Below are 19,847 nucleotides of genomic sequence, written 5' to 3' on the forward strand. Positions count from 1 at the left end.
AATATTCTTCTTCTTCTTCTCATTCATTTTGTACAATTACCAATAAAAACATGTTTTCTTTTCATATTTTACAGTAATTCTCTATCTGATCCTCAATTCAATCAACTGTAAATCCAGCCCTCATTCCCTTTCAAAGTTTGATAATGCAATACACTACATACACTAAAGTCTGACCTCAAAACAAACAAATAGAAAAAAAATAAATTCTGTAACAACGCAAACAGAACAAGGCTTAGTAAACAGAATATCAGATCAATAAAGACATGACACAATCTATATTTAGGCTAGTTAAAAACACAGTCAACAAAAGGTGAATGTAGACTCAAATAACCAAAGCATAGCCTACTACGGTGAGATGTATCCTGTAGCTGTCTTGCCAAACAAATAGGCCAAAAGAAATATTAATAATAATAAATACATTTTTAAAAATCATTCAAAACCACAGCGGAAGCCAATCCAGGAAGAAAATAAAATAATATGGGACTACCAATCACAGCCGGATGTGATACAGCCTGGATTTGAACCAGGGACTGTAGTGACACCTTTCGCACTGAGATGCAGTGTCTTAGTCAGCGCAGCGGAGATACAGATTTTGCGCCAACCTGGCACTCAATTATTTTAACTTTTTCCCTAGTTTTATACTGGGACATAAAACTAACACGGAGGGGGCTCAGCCCCCTTTTGCACACTCGTGGTGCCGGGGCCTATGGGGGGTGGGGGTCTAGGCCATCCTTAAATTGGAGAATTTTGCACTATTATTCTTAATTCTATATATTACAAAAATGGTGTATATTTTTCTCCATACCTCTTGCTTGAGCTGTCTGTATCCTTCTGACTGGTGGCTATTTTTTTTAAATGAACAAAATATGCTTCTCTGATCAAATATTGAAAGGACTGTGAGTCTTATTCAGTACATTTTCGTTGGTGGTTGCTTTTCTAAAGTCTACCAACCATGTCAGCTAAAATAGTTATACACGCTAGCTACTCTTAACTTGATTGAAAGCCTGAAATGGATTACTAGCTAGTTATGAGGTTGGGAAACCTTATCTGGCCTGTAATTATACACGTGTGGAGTCTAACGAATCAGCAAGTCTGGAAGTTCCTAGTTCCGAATTGCAGTGTAAACGCGGTATGAGTTGAAGCGGTTTACCCCCATTATATCTGGACGGTGACACATTGGTATGAATGACATCGTTGACCTGCTAATAAACCTACACAGTCGCAGTGACTCGACCAAATTGCGCTCCGGGAAGAAACTTGTCAAGCCTTGTTTTGGTTCCGTCGCGCTTCGTGTACAATTCAAAAAAAGGTAAGGTTTGGTTTTCTAGCAAACTATATTGTTAAGCCACATTGTGCGTCTCTTAAACATGTCACATAGCTAACCAGTTGATATGTTTTAGTTATGTTTTCACCGGATAACTAAGTTAGCTAAATGACCTCTAATCCGGAATGCTCACATGTTTTTCTGTCGATAGCCGTGTTTCCTACATAAAATAAATGAACTAGTTGCCCCACTGGCTTCCGAGTCCGGCCTCGGACTTCCAGCTATAAGGGTGTCATTTTTGTATTTTCACGTTTGTATAATAACTTGTAAGTCACGTAGCTGAGGACCACTACTTGTTGACGGGTGAACCTGAATAACTAGTTAGTTATATTGTTAGTAAGGAGTTTAGTTCCGTCAGATTTTTTACGTGACTTTGCTAAATTAACTATCTAACTATGTCCTAGGTATCTACAGTACCTAACAATTGCCCGGGTTGATTCATGCTGGTTAGTGGTTAATCCTGGTTTATCTGTGTTTATTTGCTAGACATTGATTGACTAAAGCATGTCCTGCACATGCACATCGGCCGTGAGGATATTCTTGAATTCAGCACACAGAGGTAACGACACTTTGTAATCGTAATAAATTGTCATAGATAATAATAGTTATCTAAACGCGTCTCTAGCTAACATTTTTTTTAATTTTAAACAGGACGTCCTGTTGCATTACTTTAATACATTTTGGGTGCGAGAATTGTGTGCAATGTCACATGTAGCGCACAGCTAGATGTATTTCCGTAATGCCAGATGTTGATGTTGATATTGACATTGTAAACAACACCTTAGGCTACGTGATAATTAATGATTTCCGGCAAAGTCTGATCTAATGATTGGCTGATGGAGGAGGGGAAACGAGGCATAGAATTTGAATGAATCATTCTATATCTATGGAACGGGGAAGTTGGCCTGACCTAATATATATAATATATATATATATATATATATATATATGAATCATGGCCATCCAGAAATAAAAACGACCAAGTTTATGGATTATGATAACATAGGCCTAAACATTTGGTTGCATGGTGTTTCTGTTGTACAGGACTGTCTTGTTCTCGTATTCAACTGTATGCTTTGAGCAGACCTGGTTCTTGTGAAGCTCACCTACCTCCCAGAGTCAGATCCTTCCATGAAACGGCAGTGTGTTTCGTTGCCAAAGATGGAACAACCAAGGATGGATCCAGCAATGGGGGAAAGGTAAACATATCTGTTTGCCCGCTTACAGAATGAATCACCCCGTATCTCTGTTTGCCCGCTTACAGAATGAATCACCCCGTGGTGACTAGACCCAGATCTGTTTGTCCGCAGAATGAATCACCCCATGTTTCTGTTTGCTGAATGAATCACCCCGTCGACTAGACCCAGATCTGTTTGTGCTGTCTCGTCAACTCCTATGGTCATTGCTAAACTTGACATAACAACGTGGCAAGGATGGCTTGTTCCCAGATCTGTTTATGCTAAGTGGTGACATCTTTAATAGAACGATTTGAGTTGAAATGGAATTGGGGCCCCATCTCTGGTGGTGACAAGACACAATAACAGGCTTTGTAATAAATACACAGTGCTTTTTTTTTTTCAAGCAGTGACAACGACATAGGAAGCTATCTGTGGCTACATTGCATTCACAATAGTGTGTCTCTCTCTCTCTCTCTATTGTGTTCGTCATATGCAGAAGAACCTCAGTGAGGGAAAGAGACTTCCGGGCTCTTCTGGTGGATCAGGGAAGGGGGGTAACCAGCTGCACTGTCCCAAATGTGGAGACCCATGTACACATGTGGAGACCTTTGTATGTGAGTACCTTTTAAAAATTAAAATAAATAAATAAGATACGATGTTCAGACAGGCTGTATTTTTCTAGTTGTAGAAAAAGCAGTGGTAATAACGATTGACTTGTCACACAGTCACTACTATTGTATGAAATCAGAGACGGAAAAACGAAACATTTCAATGTTGTTGTTTTGTTGTTGTTCAGCGTCAACACGTTTTGTAAAGTGTGAGAAATGCCATCACTTCTTCGTGGTGCTCCCTGAGACGGACTCTAAGAAGGGTCTGAAAACAGAAGCAGAGTCGCCCGTTGAGGCTGTCAAAATGGCCTTCACACAGAAACCTCCCCCGCCACCCAAAAAGGTACGTGCACCAATGACCATAGAGAGGAACTGGTTCTTGTTTCTCCTGTTTTTTTTGTTGTTGATGTGATGGTTATCGTCAAACAGGAATGACTATGATGATGCTGCAGGTATACCTGGAGCTATAATGCATTCCCCACATTTTTTTGGGGGGGGCACTGAGCAAATTTCAGGTCTACAACTTCAACGTTGTGAAAATTCTGTACAACTTCCAGAGTGAGTTTACTGTGAACACTGAGGCTGTACCAGCATTAAGTTACAGTTTTAACAGTGGCCAAGTCGGATACTGTGGCTATTGGATCATAATGTGGGACTACCATCAAGAACAATGGAGAAAATGCATCCTATAACATTTTACATTATATAAACAAATGTTGAGGTAGGCTATATGATCACACCGGTAATAGATCCGTTGTTATATTACTTGTGAGGCACATCGGAGTGAGCAGACATTTAAATTATTAGTGTTTTATTTTACTGGGCTGATGGTGCCTGCATCTGACGGTCAGTCTCCGGAGGGAGAGAGCAGCAGACTGAGGGAGAGAGCAGCAGACTGAGGGAGAGAGCAGCAGACTGAGGGAGAGAGCAGCAGACTGAGGGAGAGAGCGGCAGACTGAGGGAGAGAGCGGCAGACTGAGGGAGAGAGCGGCAGACTGAGGGAGAGAGCGGCAGACTGAGGGAGAGAGCGGCAGACTGAGGGAGAGAGCAGACTGAGGGAGAGAGCAGACTGGGGAGAGAGCAGCAGACTGAGGGTCCAGACTGAGGGAGAGAGCAGCAGAGGGAGAGAGCAGCAGACTGAGGGTCCGTCTCTCAACATCCCTCCATTCTCATTGACCAAAAGGGGTCACTGTCTTCCAGCTGATGGCTAAAACCTGAGTCGCACCTGTCGTGACTTGACTTTAACATTAGTCTGAAGAGAGTTGATTAGATAAATAACAAACTGTTTCATTGTTACCCAATTTTTTAATTTTTTTTTATTAATCATGTAACAATTAACTCATTAGGATCTGAGACACCACGAGCAGTTCGTTTAAAGGAGATACCATCTCCCGAATTAAACTCTAAAAAGGTATTTTCCTATCACATCCTTTAACAGTCATCTTATTAATCATCATCATTCTGAACAGTCGAAACCTACATAGCTACCTCAATTACCTCGTACCTCTGCACATCGATTTAGTACTGAGCATTCAGAGGTTGAGACAGCAGGTGAGGGAGACAGAGGGTCAAAAACAGCAGGTCCAGAACAAGGTAGCACATCTGGTGAACATTTTCAGGGTTCCATAGCCCCAGGCAGAACTGTTGAAAGTGGAGCAGCAGCACGACAAGGTAGCACATCTGGTGAACATTTTCAGGGTTCCATAGCCCCAGGCAGAACTGTTGAAAGTGGAGCAGCAGCACGACAAGGTAGCACATCTGGTGAACATTTTCAGGGTTCCATAGCCCCAGGTAGAACAGTTGAAAATGAATCAGCAGCACTGGAGAGGAGGACAGCCAGAGGCATGGTCCTAGGGCCCTCGTCCTCCGGGAGGGGAGAATTAGATGGCGCATTCTTAAGATCGCACAGGACACCAGATAAGACATGAGAATTACACCAGATATAACAGACTGAACCCAACCCCCCGGCACACAGACTGCTGCAGCATAGAGACTGAGACAGGGGGAGGTCGGGGAACACTGTGGCCCCGTCCGACGATACCCCCGGACAGGGCAAACCAGGCAGGATATAACCCCACCCACTTTACTAAAGCATAGTTCCCACATCACTAGAGGGATATCAACAGACCACCAACTTACTACCCTGAGACAAGGTTGAGTATAGCCCACGAATATATCCTCTACCGCACGAGCCCGACAAGGCACAAAACCGGACAGGAAGATCAAGTCAGTGACTCAAGCCTGGCACGACGTGACACAGCCCTGGTAGAGCACCAGTAAGCCAATGACTCAGCCCCTGTTATATGGTCCGAGGCAGAGAATCCCAGTGGAGAGAGGGGAGCCGGCCAGGCAGTAACAGCAAGGACGGTTCGTCACTTCAGTGCCTTTCCGTTCACCTTCGCACCTCTCTCCCAGACTACACTCAATCATAGGACCTACTGAAGAGATGAGTCTTTGGCCTTTCGGCCTGCTTATTGTGACCGTAGTGTACATGTAGGTATGTACGGTAGGACCAAATCGGAAAGCTGTGTAGGAGCAAGTCCATGTAATGCTTTGTAGGTTAGCAGTAAAACCTTGAAATCATCCTTTGCCTTAACAGGAAGCCAGTGTAGGGAGGCTAGCACTGGAGAAATATGATCACAGTTTTTGGTTCTAGTCAGGATTCTAGCAGCTGTATTTAGCACTAACTGAAGTTTATTTAGTGCTTTATCCGGGTAGCCGGAAAGTAGAGCATTGCAGTAGTCTAACCTAGAAGTGACAAAAACATGGATTAGCTTTTCTGCATCATTTTTGGACAAAAAGTTTATCGTTTTAGCAATTTAACGAAAATTGAAGAAAAAAAACTACCCTTTGAAACAGTCTTGATATGTTCGTCAAAAGAGAGATCAGGGTACAGTAACGCCGAGGTCCTTCACGGTTTTATTTGAGACGACTATACACCCATCTGACAGCACATCTCTCTGTTTTCTTGGGACCTAGAACAAGCGTCTCTGTATTCTTGGGACCTAGAACAAGCGTCTCTGTATTCTTGGGACCTAGAACAAGCGTCTCTGTATTCTTGGGACCTAGAACAAGCGTCTCTGTATTCTTGGGACCTAGAACAAGCGTCTCTGTATTCTTGGGACCTAGAACAAGCGTCTCTGTATTCTTGGGACCTAGAACAAGCGTCTCTGTATTCTTGGGACCTAGAACAAGCGTCTCTGTTTTCTTGGGACCTAGAACAAGCGTCTCTGTTTTCTTGGGACCTAGAACAAGCGTCTCTGTTTTCTTGGGACCTAGAACAAGCGTCTCTGTTTTCTTGGGACCTAGAACAAGCGTCTCTGTTTTCTTGGGACCTAGAACAAGCGTCTCTGTTTTGTCCAGAGTTCAAAAGTAAAACGTGCCACCATCCACTTCCTTATTTCTGTAATTCACAGGCTTCTATTTTTTTTTTTTTTATTAAATATTTTATCTTACTCTGCATTGTTGGAAAATGACCCATAAGTAAACATTTCACTGTTACTCTACGCCTGTTTTTTATGAAACATATAGAATTTGTTTGGGGAGTGGGGAATTGATAATGCACCGTAAGACTTGTCATGAGCTTGAAAACTTTACTTAAAGCCTGGAGATGCAGTATAATGCATTATGAAACGGTTCCTTTTATTGATAGACTTGTTTTGAACACGTTATAAAAGGTCTTTATCGTAAATGTCAACGACACTGTCTTTCAGATCTATGCCTACCTGGACAGGTACGTAGTGGGTCAGTCGTATGCTAAGAAGGTGCTGGCGGTAGCTGTGTATAATCACTACAAGAGAATCTACAACAACATCCCTGCTGGGAGCAGACAGGTGGAGGTGGAGAAACAGGCCTCGCTCACTCCACGAGGTCAGTAGGTACAGTCTACTGTTAGTTAGAAACAGGCCTCGCTCACCCCACGAGGTCAGTAGGTACAGTCTACTGTTAGTTAGAAACAGGCCTCGCTCACCCCACGAGGTCAGTAGTACAGTCTACTGTTAGTTAGAAACAGGCCTCGCTCAGCAGTACAGTCTACTGGTAGTTTGAAACAGGCCTCGCTCACACCACGAGGTCAGTAGTTAAGGTAGCTAAAGACCTCACTCACACTACAAGGTCTGTATAGACTACTGGTAGTTACCATTATAAAACCCATCTACTGTTAGCTGTAGTAGTTCTGACACCACGAGGTCAGTGTAGTCTGCTAGCTGTAGTAGTTCTGACACCACGAGGTCAGTGTAGTCTGTTAGCTGTAGTAGTTCTGACACCACGAGGTCAGTGTAGTCTGTTAGCTGTAGTAGGTCTGACACCACGAGGTCAGTGTAGTCTGCTAGCTGTAGTAGTTCTGACACCACGAGGTCAGTGTAGTCTGTTAGCTGTAGTAGTTCTGACACCACGAGGTCAGTGTAGTCTGTTAGCTGTAGTAGTTCTGGCACCACGAGGTCAGTGTAGTCTGTTAGCTGTAGTAGTTCTGACACCACGAGGTCAGTGTAGTCTGTTAGCTGTAGTAGTTCTGGCACCACGAGGTCAGTGTAGTCTGTTAGCTGTAGTAGTTCTGGCACCACGAGGTCAGTGTAGTCTGTTAGCTGTAGTAGTTCTGGCACCACGTCAGTGTAGTCTGTTAGCTGTAGTAGTTCTGGCACCACGAGGTCAGTGTAGTCTGTTAGCTGTAGTAGTTCTGGCACCACGAGGTCAGTGTAGTCTGTTAGCTGTAGTAGTTCTGGCACCACGAGGTCAGTGTAGTCTGTTAGCTGTAGTAGTTCTGGCACCACGAGGTCAGTGTAGTCTGTTAGCTGTAGTAGTTCTGACACCACGAGGTCAGTGTAGTCTGTTAGCTGTAGTAGTTCTGACACCACGAGGTCAGTGTAGTCTGTTAGCTGTAGTAGTTCTGACACCACGAGGTCAGTGTAGTCTGTTAGCTGTAGTAGTTCTGACACCACGAGGTCAGTGTAGTCTGTTAGCTGTAGTAGTTCTGACACCACGAGGTCAGTGTAGTCTGTTAGCTGTAGTAGTTCTGACACCACGAGGTCAGTGTAGTCTGTTAGCTGTAGTAGTTCTGACACCACGAGGTCAGTGTAGTCTGTTAGCTGTAGTAGTTCTGACACCACGAGGTCAGTGTAGTCTGTTAGCTGTAGTAGTTCTGACACCACGAGGTCAGTGTAGTCTGTTAGCTGTAGTAGTTCTGGCACCACGAGGTCAGTGTAGTCTGTTAGCTGCAGGCATTTGTTTGTTTAAAATGTTAGTAATATTCCGCCTCAGTTTCCAGGAAACGTAGACTGGACAAAAATGAAGTTGGCTTACTTCCAGAATAGTAGAATTTCAGTAGGCAACAAAGACCCAACCACTGTTTTCTAGAATGTGCTGAAACACCTGTTCAGTCCTGTTCATATCAGTCACCTCAAGGTGCTCTCGTTTGTATAATTTGCCATTTGTTCAATTATTTTTACACCCACATTTCACAGTTTTAAATGGATTTTTAATGGATTTAACAAGGTGATGATATAACAACAACAGTGGGATCTGATTCCTCCTTGCAGAACTGTAGTGATGATGTGTTAATCTGGCTGTGATCATGTTGATTTGGAGTACTTTGTCATCCTCTGTAGAGCTAGAGATAAGACAGGAGGATGAGTACAGGTTCACCAGTAAGTGATTTGATTGGTCCTCCTTATATATAGTGTCATATCATTGACAATTTTTTTTTAAACATGTCACATTTTTGATTGGAGCGTTCTGTTTTGTGTGTATGTATATATATATATTATTTATTTATTTTCAAGAATTACACAAATGCTGAAGTTTACAGGTTAACGTCTCTTGTTGTTAATGACTTATTGTTTTCAGGGTGTGTTAGATGATAAAAAATAAATGTATCCTGAACTTTCACACCTGATTTCAATTAGTCAACTAATCATCACTAATCCTTTGACTAATTTAATCAGTTGGGGCAGTTTCGGGTTAAAACAAAAAATGTGACACTTCTAGGGGGCATGCTCTACCAACTGAGCCAAACAGGAAGCCCATATTAAATATTTGAAAGTATGTTGACTACACAGTGGCTCCCAGTAGAGCAGAGCACATGTATTTTTAGATTGAACTTTGACCTATTGCAGCGATGCCGCACCACAGATACTGATACTTCACATTATAACTAGAGAGCCTAGATGATGTAATACCATGCCTGGAGAACTGAAAACGCGAGAGACGAACGTGTTGTACACGGTGTGTACAAAACAATAAGAACACGGAGGTGGAAAATCAATACCTGGGACCTCTGACGTCAATCTTAAATGAATCGCTCTTTATTATCGGCAAGCTGGGCGGCAGGTAGCCTAGTGGATAGAGCGTTGGGCCAGTAACCAATCAAATCACCGAGCTGACAAGGTGGAACAGTGGGTTAGCTGTCGTTCTGCCCCCTGAACAAGGCAGTTAACCCCACTGTTTCCCAGTAGGCCGTCATTGTAAATAAGAATTGTCTAGTTAAATAAAGGTTAAATTAAAAGGTTACAAACTCTGCACACCATACAGGTTTCTCAGAAGCTCCGCTGGGGCAGTCCCAACAGTTGCCTTATATACGGCTATACACAGACAAGTTATATTTGCCTGATTTAGCATAATTCATTCATTACCGGTGACTCGCACATGTGACTGACCAATACCTCACGAGGCTTTCTCTCTCTCCAAGTTGAGACCTTGAAACTGAGATACCTTGGTTGTTCCCATAGCAACATTCTGGGCGTAGTGCCAAGTTGAGGATTCCTACATACACGATCAGTCAGTCACCTGCATGAACCCATCTGATTGGTTATTAGAAAAGTAGCGTTGATTTGATTCACAAACACGACACTTCCTGTTCCTTTCTGTTGTTGTGGACTTGTAGAATAAGTTGACAAAACATTAGGAACACCTTCCTAATATTGAGTTGCCACCTCCACTTTTGCCCTCAGCACAGCCTCAATTCGTCAGGGCATGGGACTCTACAAGGTGTCGAGTGTTTCACAGGGACGTTGGCCCATGTTGACTCCCAATGCTTCCCACAGTTGTGTCAAGTTGTCTGGATGTCCTTTGGGTGATGGACCATTCTTGATACACACGGGGAAACTGTTGAGCATGGAAAAACCCAGCAGCGTTGCAATTCTTGACCCAAATCGGTGTGCCTGGCACCTACTACCATACCCTTCAATCGTTTGTCTTGCCCATTCACCCTCTGAATGGCACACGCACACAATCCATGTCTCAAGGCTTAAAAATCCTTCTTTAACCCATCTCCTCCCCTTCATCTACACTGATTGAAGTGGATTTTACAGGTGACATCAATAAGGGATCATAGCTTTCACCTGGATTCACCTGGTCAGTCTGTTATAGAAAGATCAGGTGTTCTTAATATTTTGTACACTGTGTATACAAGTAATACAGTAGAGATGTGTAGTACAACACAAGTTGCCAGGTCACAGTAGGCCAACATTGCATATCCTGTTTGGAAAAGTGATGTTTTTGTGCCAGGTCATTACCATGAGAGAGATGGGGAAACCCAAAATGTGTTTTCTCTAGCCTGGGGGGCAAATGTGTTTCTGCCCTCTCGCCAACTCCTTATGGAATCAGTCATGCCAAACAAGCTTGACAAGGACCACAATGGAGTTGATATTTGGCAAGAGCACAAACAGATCTGGGACCAGGCTAGAATTCACCACTGTCCTGCTGCCAAATCACCTGAACCAAAATATACAATATGACTGTTTTTGTTTACATTGTAGAACTACTTCAGATAGCAGGGATCAGTCCCCATGGTAACGCTCTGGGAGCCTCCATGCAGCAGCAGGCTCCTCGGGAGAAGAGGGGCGGGGATGTGTTAGACTCCACCCACACTGACATCAAACTGGAGAAGAGCAACATCATGCTGTTAGGCCCAACCGGATCAGGTTACTCAACTATTTAAAAAAAAATCATAATAATTGTCCAAAAACAACTTACTATTGTGAAATATATCCTTTTCTCATGTCCATAAAAAAAATATTCCTCACTATATTTCCCAGGCAAGACATTGTTGGCCCAGACTCTGGCCAAGTGTCTAGATGTACCTTTTGCCATCTGTGATTGTACCACCCTGACCCAGGCTGGCTACGTGGGGGAGGACATCGAGTCTGTTATTGCCAAGCTGCTGCAGGATGCCAACTACTCTGTGGATAAAGCACAGCAAGGTGGGTGGCTCATAAACACTGGTTTCTGCATCTTCAGGACTTCAATAGTTCCATAATGCTTTTCATGTGCAGTACTTTGTAAATTGTGAGTAGTCTGATGCAGGGATTATATATATATATATATTTTTTTTTAAATTAAAAAACATTTGCGGATGAGAATTCACTTCTCTTGTGGTTCAAATAAACCTTATTATGAAAGTTGATCTTAATCACATATGTACAAAATGTATAATAACACTAATAATACACCAATATAATATAATACACCAATATAATATAATACACCAATATAATGACCACCAATACAATATAATACACCAATATAATATAATACACCAATATAATGACCACCAATATAATACACCAATATAATGACCACCAATACAATATAGTACACCAATATAATGACCACCAATACAATATAATATAGTACACCAATATAATGACCACCAATACAATATAGTACACCAATAATATAATACACCACTATAATGACCACCAATACAATATAGTACACCAATATAATATAGTACACCAATATAATATAATACACCAATATAATGACCACCAATATAATACACCAATACAATATAATATAGTACACCAATATAATGACCACCAATACAATATAATACACCAATAATGACCACCAATACAATATAATATAATACACCAATAATGACCACCAATACAATATAATATAGTACACCAATATAATGACCACCAATACAATATAATATAGTACACCAATATAATGACCACCAATACAATATAATATAGTACACCAATATAATGACCACCGATACAATATAGTACACCAATATAATGACCACCGATACAATATAATACACCAATATAATGACCACCAATACAATATAGTACACCAATATAATGACCACCAATACAATATAATATAATACACCAATATAATATAGTACACCAATATAATGACCACCAATACAATATAGTACACCAATATAATGACCACCAATACAATATAGTACACCAATATAATGACCACCAATACAATATAGTACACCAATATAATGACCACCAATACAATATAATACACCAATATAATGACCACCAATACAATATAATAGAGTACACCAATTGAATGACCACCGATACAATATAGTACACCAATATAATATAATACACCAATATAATGACCACCAATACAATATAATACACCAATATGACCACCAATACAATATAATACACCAATATAATGACCACCAATACAATATAATACACCAATATAATATAGTACACCAATATAATGACCACCAATACAATATAGTACACCAATATAATGACCACCAATACAATATAGTACACCAATATAATGACCACCAATACAATATAGTACACCAATATAATGACCACCAATACAATATAATAACCACCAGTACAATATAATAATACACCAATATAATGACCACCAATACAATATAATACACCAATATAATGACCACCAATACAATATAGTACACCAATATAATGACCACCAATACAATATAGTACACCAATATAATGACCACCAATACAATATAGTACACCAATATAATGACCACCAATACAATATAATGACCACCAGTACAATATAATATAGTACACCAATATAATGACCACCGATACAATATAATATAGTACACCAATATAATGACCACCATCTCACTGAAGATGTGGTTTCCATGTACAGACATTGTGTTTCTGGGATATTTACAGAGCCTTCAAAAAGTATTCACACTCCTTGACTTTTTGTTGTTACCGCCTGAATTTAAAATGGATTCAATTTAGATTGTGTGTCACTGGCCAACACAGAATACCCCCATAATGTCAAGATGGACTACCTCATCTTTGTACCACACACACACACAATACCCCCATAATGTCAAGATGGACTACCTCATCTTTGTACCACACACACACACACACACACACACACACAATACCCCCATAATGTCAAGATGGACTACCTCATCTTTGTACCACACACACAATACCCCCATAATGTCAAGATGGACTACCTCATCTTTGTACCACACACACACACAATACCCCCATAATGTCAAGATGGACTACCTCATCTTTGTACCACACACACACACAATACCCCCATAATGTCAAGATGGACTACCTCATCTTTGTACCACACACACACACACACACACAATACCCCCATAATGTCAAGATGGACTACCTCATCTTTGTACCACACACACACACACACACACACACAATACCCCCATAATGTCAAGATGGACTACCTCATCTTTGTACCACACACACACACAATACCCCGTAATGTCAAGATGGACTACCTCATCTTTGTACCACACACACACACACACACACACACACACACACACACACACATACCCCCATAATGTCAAGATGGACTACCTCATCTTTGTACCACACACACACACACACACACACACATACCCCCATAATGTCAAGATGGACTACCTCATCTTTGTACCACACACACACAATTATCTTTGCGGTCCATCAGCCGAGCAATGAATTTCAAACACAGATTCAACCACAAAGACTCAGGGAGGTTTTCAAATGCCTCGCAAAGAAGGGCACCTATTGGTAGATGGGTTAAAATAAAAAATGTAAAGTAGACATTGAATATCCCTTTGAGCATGGTGAAGTTATTAATTACACTTTGAATGGTGTATCAATACACCCAGTCACTACAAAGATACAGGTGTCCTTTCTAACTCAGTTGCCGGAGAGGAAGGAAACCGCTCAGGGATTTCACCATGAGGCCAATGGAGACTTTTTAAAACAGTTAGAGTTCAATGACTGTGACAGAAAACTGAGGGTGTCATCGGCAAGGACTGGGGAGTTTTTATTATTTTAACTTTTTTTTTTTAGGATAAAAAGAAATGGAATAGAGCTAAGCACAGGCAGAATCCTAGAGGAAAACCTGGTTCAGTCTGCATTCCAACAGACACTGGGAGACTAATTCACCTTTCAGCAGGACAATAACCTCAAACACAAGGACAAATATACATTGGAGTTGCTTCCCAAGACGACATTGAGTGGCCTAGTTAGTTTAGACTTAAATCAGTTGTAAAATCTATGGCAAGACTTGAACAGGATTGTCTATCAATGATCAACAACCAACTTCAAAGAGTTGACAGAATTGAACTGATAATGTGTACATATTGTACAATCCAAAGCTCTTTGAGATTTACCCAGAAAGCCTCACAGCTGTAATCACTGCCAAAATGGGATTCTAACATGTATTGAATCAGGGGTGTGAATACTTTTATTTTATTTTCAATATATATTCAAAGATTTCTAAAAACATGTTTTCACTTATGTCATTATGGGGTAGATCGGTGAGGAGAAAAAAATCTATAAATTTTAACCATTTTGAATTCAGGCTGTAACACAACAAAATGTTGATTAAGTCAAGGGGTATGAAGACTTTCATGAAGGCACTGAAAGTAATTTGACCTAGATTTAGTTGAATGTAAACATCTCCCTGTCCAGGCATTGTGTTTCTGGATGAGGTGGATAAGATCGGCAGTGTTCCTGGGATCCACCAGCTCAGAGACGTAGGAGGAGAAGGTGTACAGCAGGCCAGTACTTAACACAACTCTACTTTATTATCCCAAGCTTAGGAAAGTCATTTGATCAACTTTTACAGGAGTGTCCAGACATACAACAAAACATTAAGAACGCCTGCTCTTTCCATGACACAGACTGACCAGGTGAAAGCTATGATCTCTTATTGATGTCACCTGTTAAATCCACTTCAATCAGTGTAGATGCAGGGGAGGAGACATGTAGATGCAGGGGAGCAGACATGTAGATGCAGGGGAGCAGACATGTAGATGCAGGGGAGCAGACATGTAGATGCAGGGGAGCAGACATGTAGATGCAGGGGAGCAGACATGTAGATGCAGGGGAGCAGACATGTAGATGCAGGGGAGCAGACATGTAGATGCAGGGGAGGAGACATGTAGATGCAGGGGAGGAGACATGTAGATGCAGGGGAGGAGACATGTAGATGCAGGGGAGGAGACATGTAGATGCAGGGGAGGAGACATGTAGATGCAGGGGAGGAGACATGTAGATGCAGGGGAGGAGACATGTAGATGCAGGGGAGGAGACATGTAGATGCAGGGGAGGAGACAGGTTAAATACTTAAAACAATTTTTTTTAAAGTTTTGAGACAATTGTTTATTTGACCTTTATTTTAACTAGACACGTCAGTTAAGAACAAATTCTTATTTACAATGACGGCCTACCGGGGAACAGTGGGTTAACTGCCTTGTTCAGGGGCAAAATGACAGATTTTTACCTTGTCATCTCAGGGATTCAATCTAGCAACCTTTCAGTTAATGGCCCAACGCTCTAACCACTAGGCTACCTGCCACCCTCGTAGATTGTGTGTGTGTGCAATTCAGAGGGGGAATGGGCAAGATAAAATATTGAAGTTCCTTTGAAAGGGGTTTGGTAGTAGATGCCAGGTGCACCGGTTTGTGTCAAGAACTGCAACGCTGCTGGGTTTTTCACGCTCAACAGTTTCCCGTGTGTATCAAGACTGGTCCACCGGCCAACTTGACACAACTGTGGGAAGCATTGTTGTCAACATGGACCAGCATCCTTGTGGAACGCTTTCAACACCTTGTAGAGTCCCATGCCCTGATGAGTTGATGCCCCGATGAGTTGAGGCTGTTCTGAGGGCAAAAGGGGGGTGGAAACTCAATATTAGTAAGGTGTTCCTAATGTTTTGTCAACTTATTCTACAGCAACAGTTGTGCACTAGATGCCTCTAATAATGACTTCATTTGTATCCATTAGAAAGGTCTTTGTGTCATGCAGCATGCCAGCATACGGATGGCTAAACACATATCTGTACAGCACTTCGCAAACATTACATACCTGACTTACTTAGGCCCATCACCCTTGTGGGGATCTTGGCTACAGTAGCCCATCACCCTTGTGGGGATCGTGGCTACAGTAGCCCATCACCCTTGTGGGGATCGTGGCTACAGTAGCCCATCACCCTTGTGGGGATCGTGGCTACAGTAGCCCATCACCCTTGTGGGGATCGTGGCTACAGTAGCCCATCACCCTTGTGGGGATCGTGGCTACAGTAGCCCATCACCCTTGTGGGGATCGTGGCTACAGTAGCCCATCACCCTTGTGGGGATCGTGGCTACAGTAGCCCATCACCCTTGTGGGGATCGTGGCTACAGTAGCCCATCACCCTTGTGGGGATCGTGGCTACAGTAGCCCACAGCCCTTGTGGGGATCGGATCCCACAGCCCTTGTGGGGATCGTGGCTGCAGTAGCCCACAGCCCTTGTGGGGATCGTGGCTGCAGTAGCCCACAGCCCTTGTGGGGATCGTGGCTAAAGTAGCCCACAGCCCTTGTGGGGATCGTGGCTACAGTAGCCCACAGCCCTTGTGGGGATCGTGGCTACAGTAGCCCACAGCCCTTGTGGGGATCGTGGCTAAAGTAGCCCACAGCCCTTGTGGGGATCGTGGCTAAAGTAGCCCACAGCCCTTGTGGGGATCGTGGCTACAGTAGCCCACAGCCCTTGTGGGGATCGTGGCTACAGTAGATATTTTTTACACGCAAGAGTAATAATGACTATTGCAATTCAATATTATAGCTGGGTGGTGTTCGTTTGGAACCTCACAGCCAGGATCCTTGATGTTGTTTGCTTGTAGAGCAGGGATCGCCGACTAGATTCAGCCTCGGGACGGATTTTGTTGAGCAGATGGTCGGGGGCAGAACATAATTACAAATAATTTGTAGAATGTAAATTGACTGAAAGAAGCCCAAAGAGAGATGTTTGACTAAAACATCATCATTTCAAACCTTGATTACATTTGTAAACAATTGTGTTTTTCTGTTATGTATGGGAATACTTCAACAGATGACACTTGTAACTGATTTCTTGGGTTTTAACAGTCTTTTATATCCAACAATGACATTTTAAAATATAATTATAATTATTTTATTCTTTGTAAACTTTGGGGGGTTGTATTAGTGATTGACGTCGTGTGTTTCTGAATGTAGGGCCTGCTGAAACTCCTGGAGGGCACGATCGTGAACGTTCCAGAGAAGAACTCCAGGAAGTTGAGAGGAGAGACGGTGCAGGTGAACACCACTAACATCCTGTTCGTAGCGTCAGGGGCCTTCAACGGACTCGACAGAATCGTCAGCAGACGAAAGAATGAAAAGGTTAGTAAGAAAATATATATATATTTAATTTTTTCCCTTTTTGTATCGACCCACACCTGTAAAACGGCTGCAGACTATTTCATTCCGTTCACTGGTTTTATAGAGCGACTTGGTCAGTTGAGTATCTCTAGTCTGAGCATTCTTAGTTTATGTATTTGTCCATTGTTAAAGGGTCAATCTGCGGTTTCTAAATCAATTTTAATATTATTGTTTTATTTATTTCACCTTTATTTAACCAGGTAGGCCAGTTGAGAACACCTTTATTTAACCAGGTAGGCTAGTTGAGAACAAGTTCTCATTTACAATTGCGACCTGGCCAAGATAAAGCAAAGCAGTTCGACACATACAACGACACAGAGTTACACATGGAGTAAAACAAGCATACAGTCAATAATACAGTAGAAACAAGTCTATATACGATGTGCGCAAATGAGGTGAGATAAGGGAGGTAAAGGCAAAAAAAGGCCATGGTGGCAAAGTAAATACAATATAGCAAGTAAAACACTGGAATGGTAGATTTGCAGTTTAAGAAAGTGAAAAGTAGAGCGAGAAATAATGGGGTGCAAAGGAGCAAAATAAGTAAATAAATACAGTAGGGGGAGAGGTAGTTGTTTGGGCTAAATTATAGATGCGCTATGTACAGGTGCAGTAATCTGTGAGCTGCTCTGAAAGTTGGTGCTTAAAGTTAGTGAGGGGGATAAGTGTTTCCAGTTTCAGAGATTTTTGTAGTTCGTTCCAGTCATCATGTACCCGTTGATTCTTGAAAAATATAACTAAATAAATACCTCATGAGTTAAAGTCGTATCCCATCAGAACCTACTCTGAACAAAAAATAAACTCAACATGCAACAATTTCAACGTTTTACTGAGTTACAGTTCATATAAGGAAATCAATCAATTGAAATAAATTAATTTGACCCTAATCTATGAATTTGGCATAACTGGGAAAACAGATATGCATCTGTTAGTCACAGATACCTTACAAGAAAAGTAGGAACGTGGATCAGAAACCCAGTCAGTATCTGGTGTGACCACCATTTGCCTCATGCAGTGCGACACATCTGGGGCGGCAGGTAGCCTAGTGGTTAGAGCATTGGGCCAGTAACTGAAAGGTTGCTGGATCGAATTCCCAAGCTGACAAGGTAAAAATCTGTTGTTCTGCCCCTGAACACGGCAGTTAACCCACTGTTCCCCGGTAGGCCATCATTGTAAGTAAGAATTTGTTCTTATCTGACTTGCCAAGTTAAATAAAGGACAAAATAAAAATCTCCGTCACATAGAATTGATCAGGCTGTTTTAAAAAAAAAATATATATTTCACCTTTATTTAACCAGGTAGGCTAGTTGAGAACAAGTTCTCATTTGCAACTGCGACCTGGCCAAGATAAAGCATAGCAGTGTGAACAGACAACACAGAGTTACACATGGAATAAACAATTAACAAGTCAATAACACAGTAGAAAAAAAAGAGTCTATATACATTGTGTGCAAAAGGCATGAGAATAATTACAATTTAGCAGATTAATAACACTGGAGTGATAAATGATCAGATGATCATGTACAGGTAGAGATATTGGTGTGCAAAAGAGCAGAAAAGTAAATAAATAAAAACAGTATGGGGATGAGGTAGGTAAAAATGGGTGGGCTATTTACCGATAGACTATGTACAGCTGCAGCGATCGGTTAACTGCTCAGACCGCAGATGTTTGAAGTTGGTGAGGGAGATAAAAGTCCAATTTCAGCGATTTTATTTTTTATTTTATTTTTTATTTTTTTTTGCAATTCGTTCCAGTCACAGGCAGCAGAGAACTGGAACGAAAGAAGGCCAAATGAGGTGTTGGCTTTAGGGATGATCGGTGAGATACACCTGCTGGAGCGCGTGCTACGGATGGGTGTTGCCATCGTGACCAGTGAACTGAGATAAGGCGGAGCTTTAACTAGCATGGACTTGTAGATGACCTGGAGCCAGTGGGTCTGGCGACGAATATGTAGCGAGGGCCAGCCGACTAGAGCATACAAGTCGCAGTGGTGGGTGGTATAAGGTGCTTTAGTGACAAAACGGATGGCACTGTGATAAACTGCATCCAGTTTGCTGAGTAGAGTGTTGGAAGCAATTTTGTAGATGACATCGCCGAAGTTGAGGATCGGTAGGATAGTCAGTTTTACTAGGGTAAGTTTGGCGGCGTGAGTGAAGGAGGCTTTGTTGCGGAATAGAAAGCCGATTCTTGATTTGATTTTCGATTGGAGATGTTTGATATGAGTCTGGAAGGAGTGTTTACAGTCTAGCCAGACACCTAGGTACTTATAGATGTCCACAT

General features: G+C 41.9%; 1 protein-coding gene across 3 annotated transcripts in view; it reads left to right on the forward strand.

Annotated features, from left to right (window-relative positions):
* Positions 1-1,056: 1,056 nt before the first annotated feature.
* Positions 1,057-19,847, forward strand: part of LOC112218945 (ATP-dependent Clp protease ATP-binding subunit clpX-like, mitochondrial) — a 26,033-nt gene continuing 7,242 nt past the window's right edge. The window contains exons 1-11 of one of the 3 annotated variants that reach the window (XM_042301942.1): positions 1,057-1,309; positions 1,811-1,883; positions 2,369-2,523; positions 2,999-3,116; positions 3,299-3,453; positions 6,824-6,980; positions 8,714-8,752; positions 10,862-11,026; positions 11,141-11,305; positions 14,822-14,910; positions 17,366-17,530. In XM_042301942.1, coding sequence (XP_042157876.1) covers positions 1,829-1,883; positions 2,369-2,523; positions 2,999-3,116; positions 3,299-3,453; positions 6,824-6,980; positions 8,714-8,752; positions 10,862-11,026; positions 11,141-11,305; positions 14,822-14,910; positions 17,366-17,530 — 1,263 coding nt within the window. In that variant the 5' untranslated portion in view covers positions 1,057-1,309; positions 1,811-1,828. Of the gene's footprint in view, positions 1,310-1,527; positions 1,591-1,810; positions 1,884-2,368; positions 2,524-2,998; positions 3,117-3,298; positions 3,454-6,823; positions 6,981-8,713; positions 8,753-10,861; positions 11,027-11,140; positions 11,306-14,821; positions 14,911-17,365; positions 17,531-19,847 lie in introns of those variants that run through there. The other 2 variants (XM_042301943.1, XM_042301944.1) reach the window with 2 other exon arrangements.

Source organism: Oncorhynchus tshawytscha, linkage group LG19, assembly GCF_018296145.1.
Source record: "Oncorhynchus tshawytscha isolate Ot180627B linkage group LG19, Otsh_v2.0, whole genome shotgun sequence".
NCBI classification, from domain to species: Eukaryota; Metazoa; Chordata; class Actinopteri; order Salmoniformes; family Salmonidae; genus Oncorhynchus; species Oncorhynchus tshawytscha.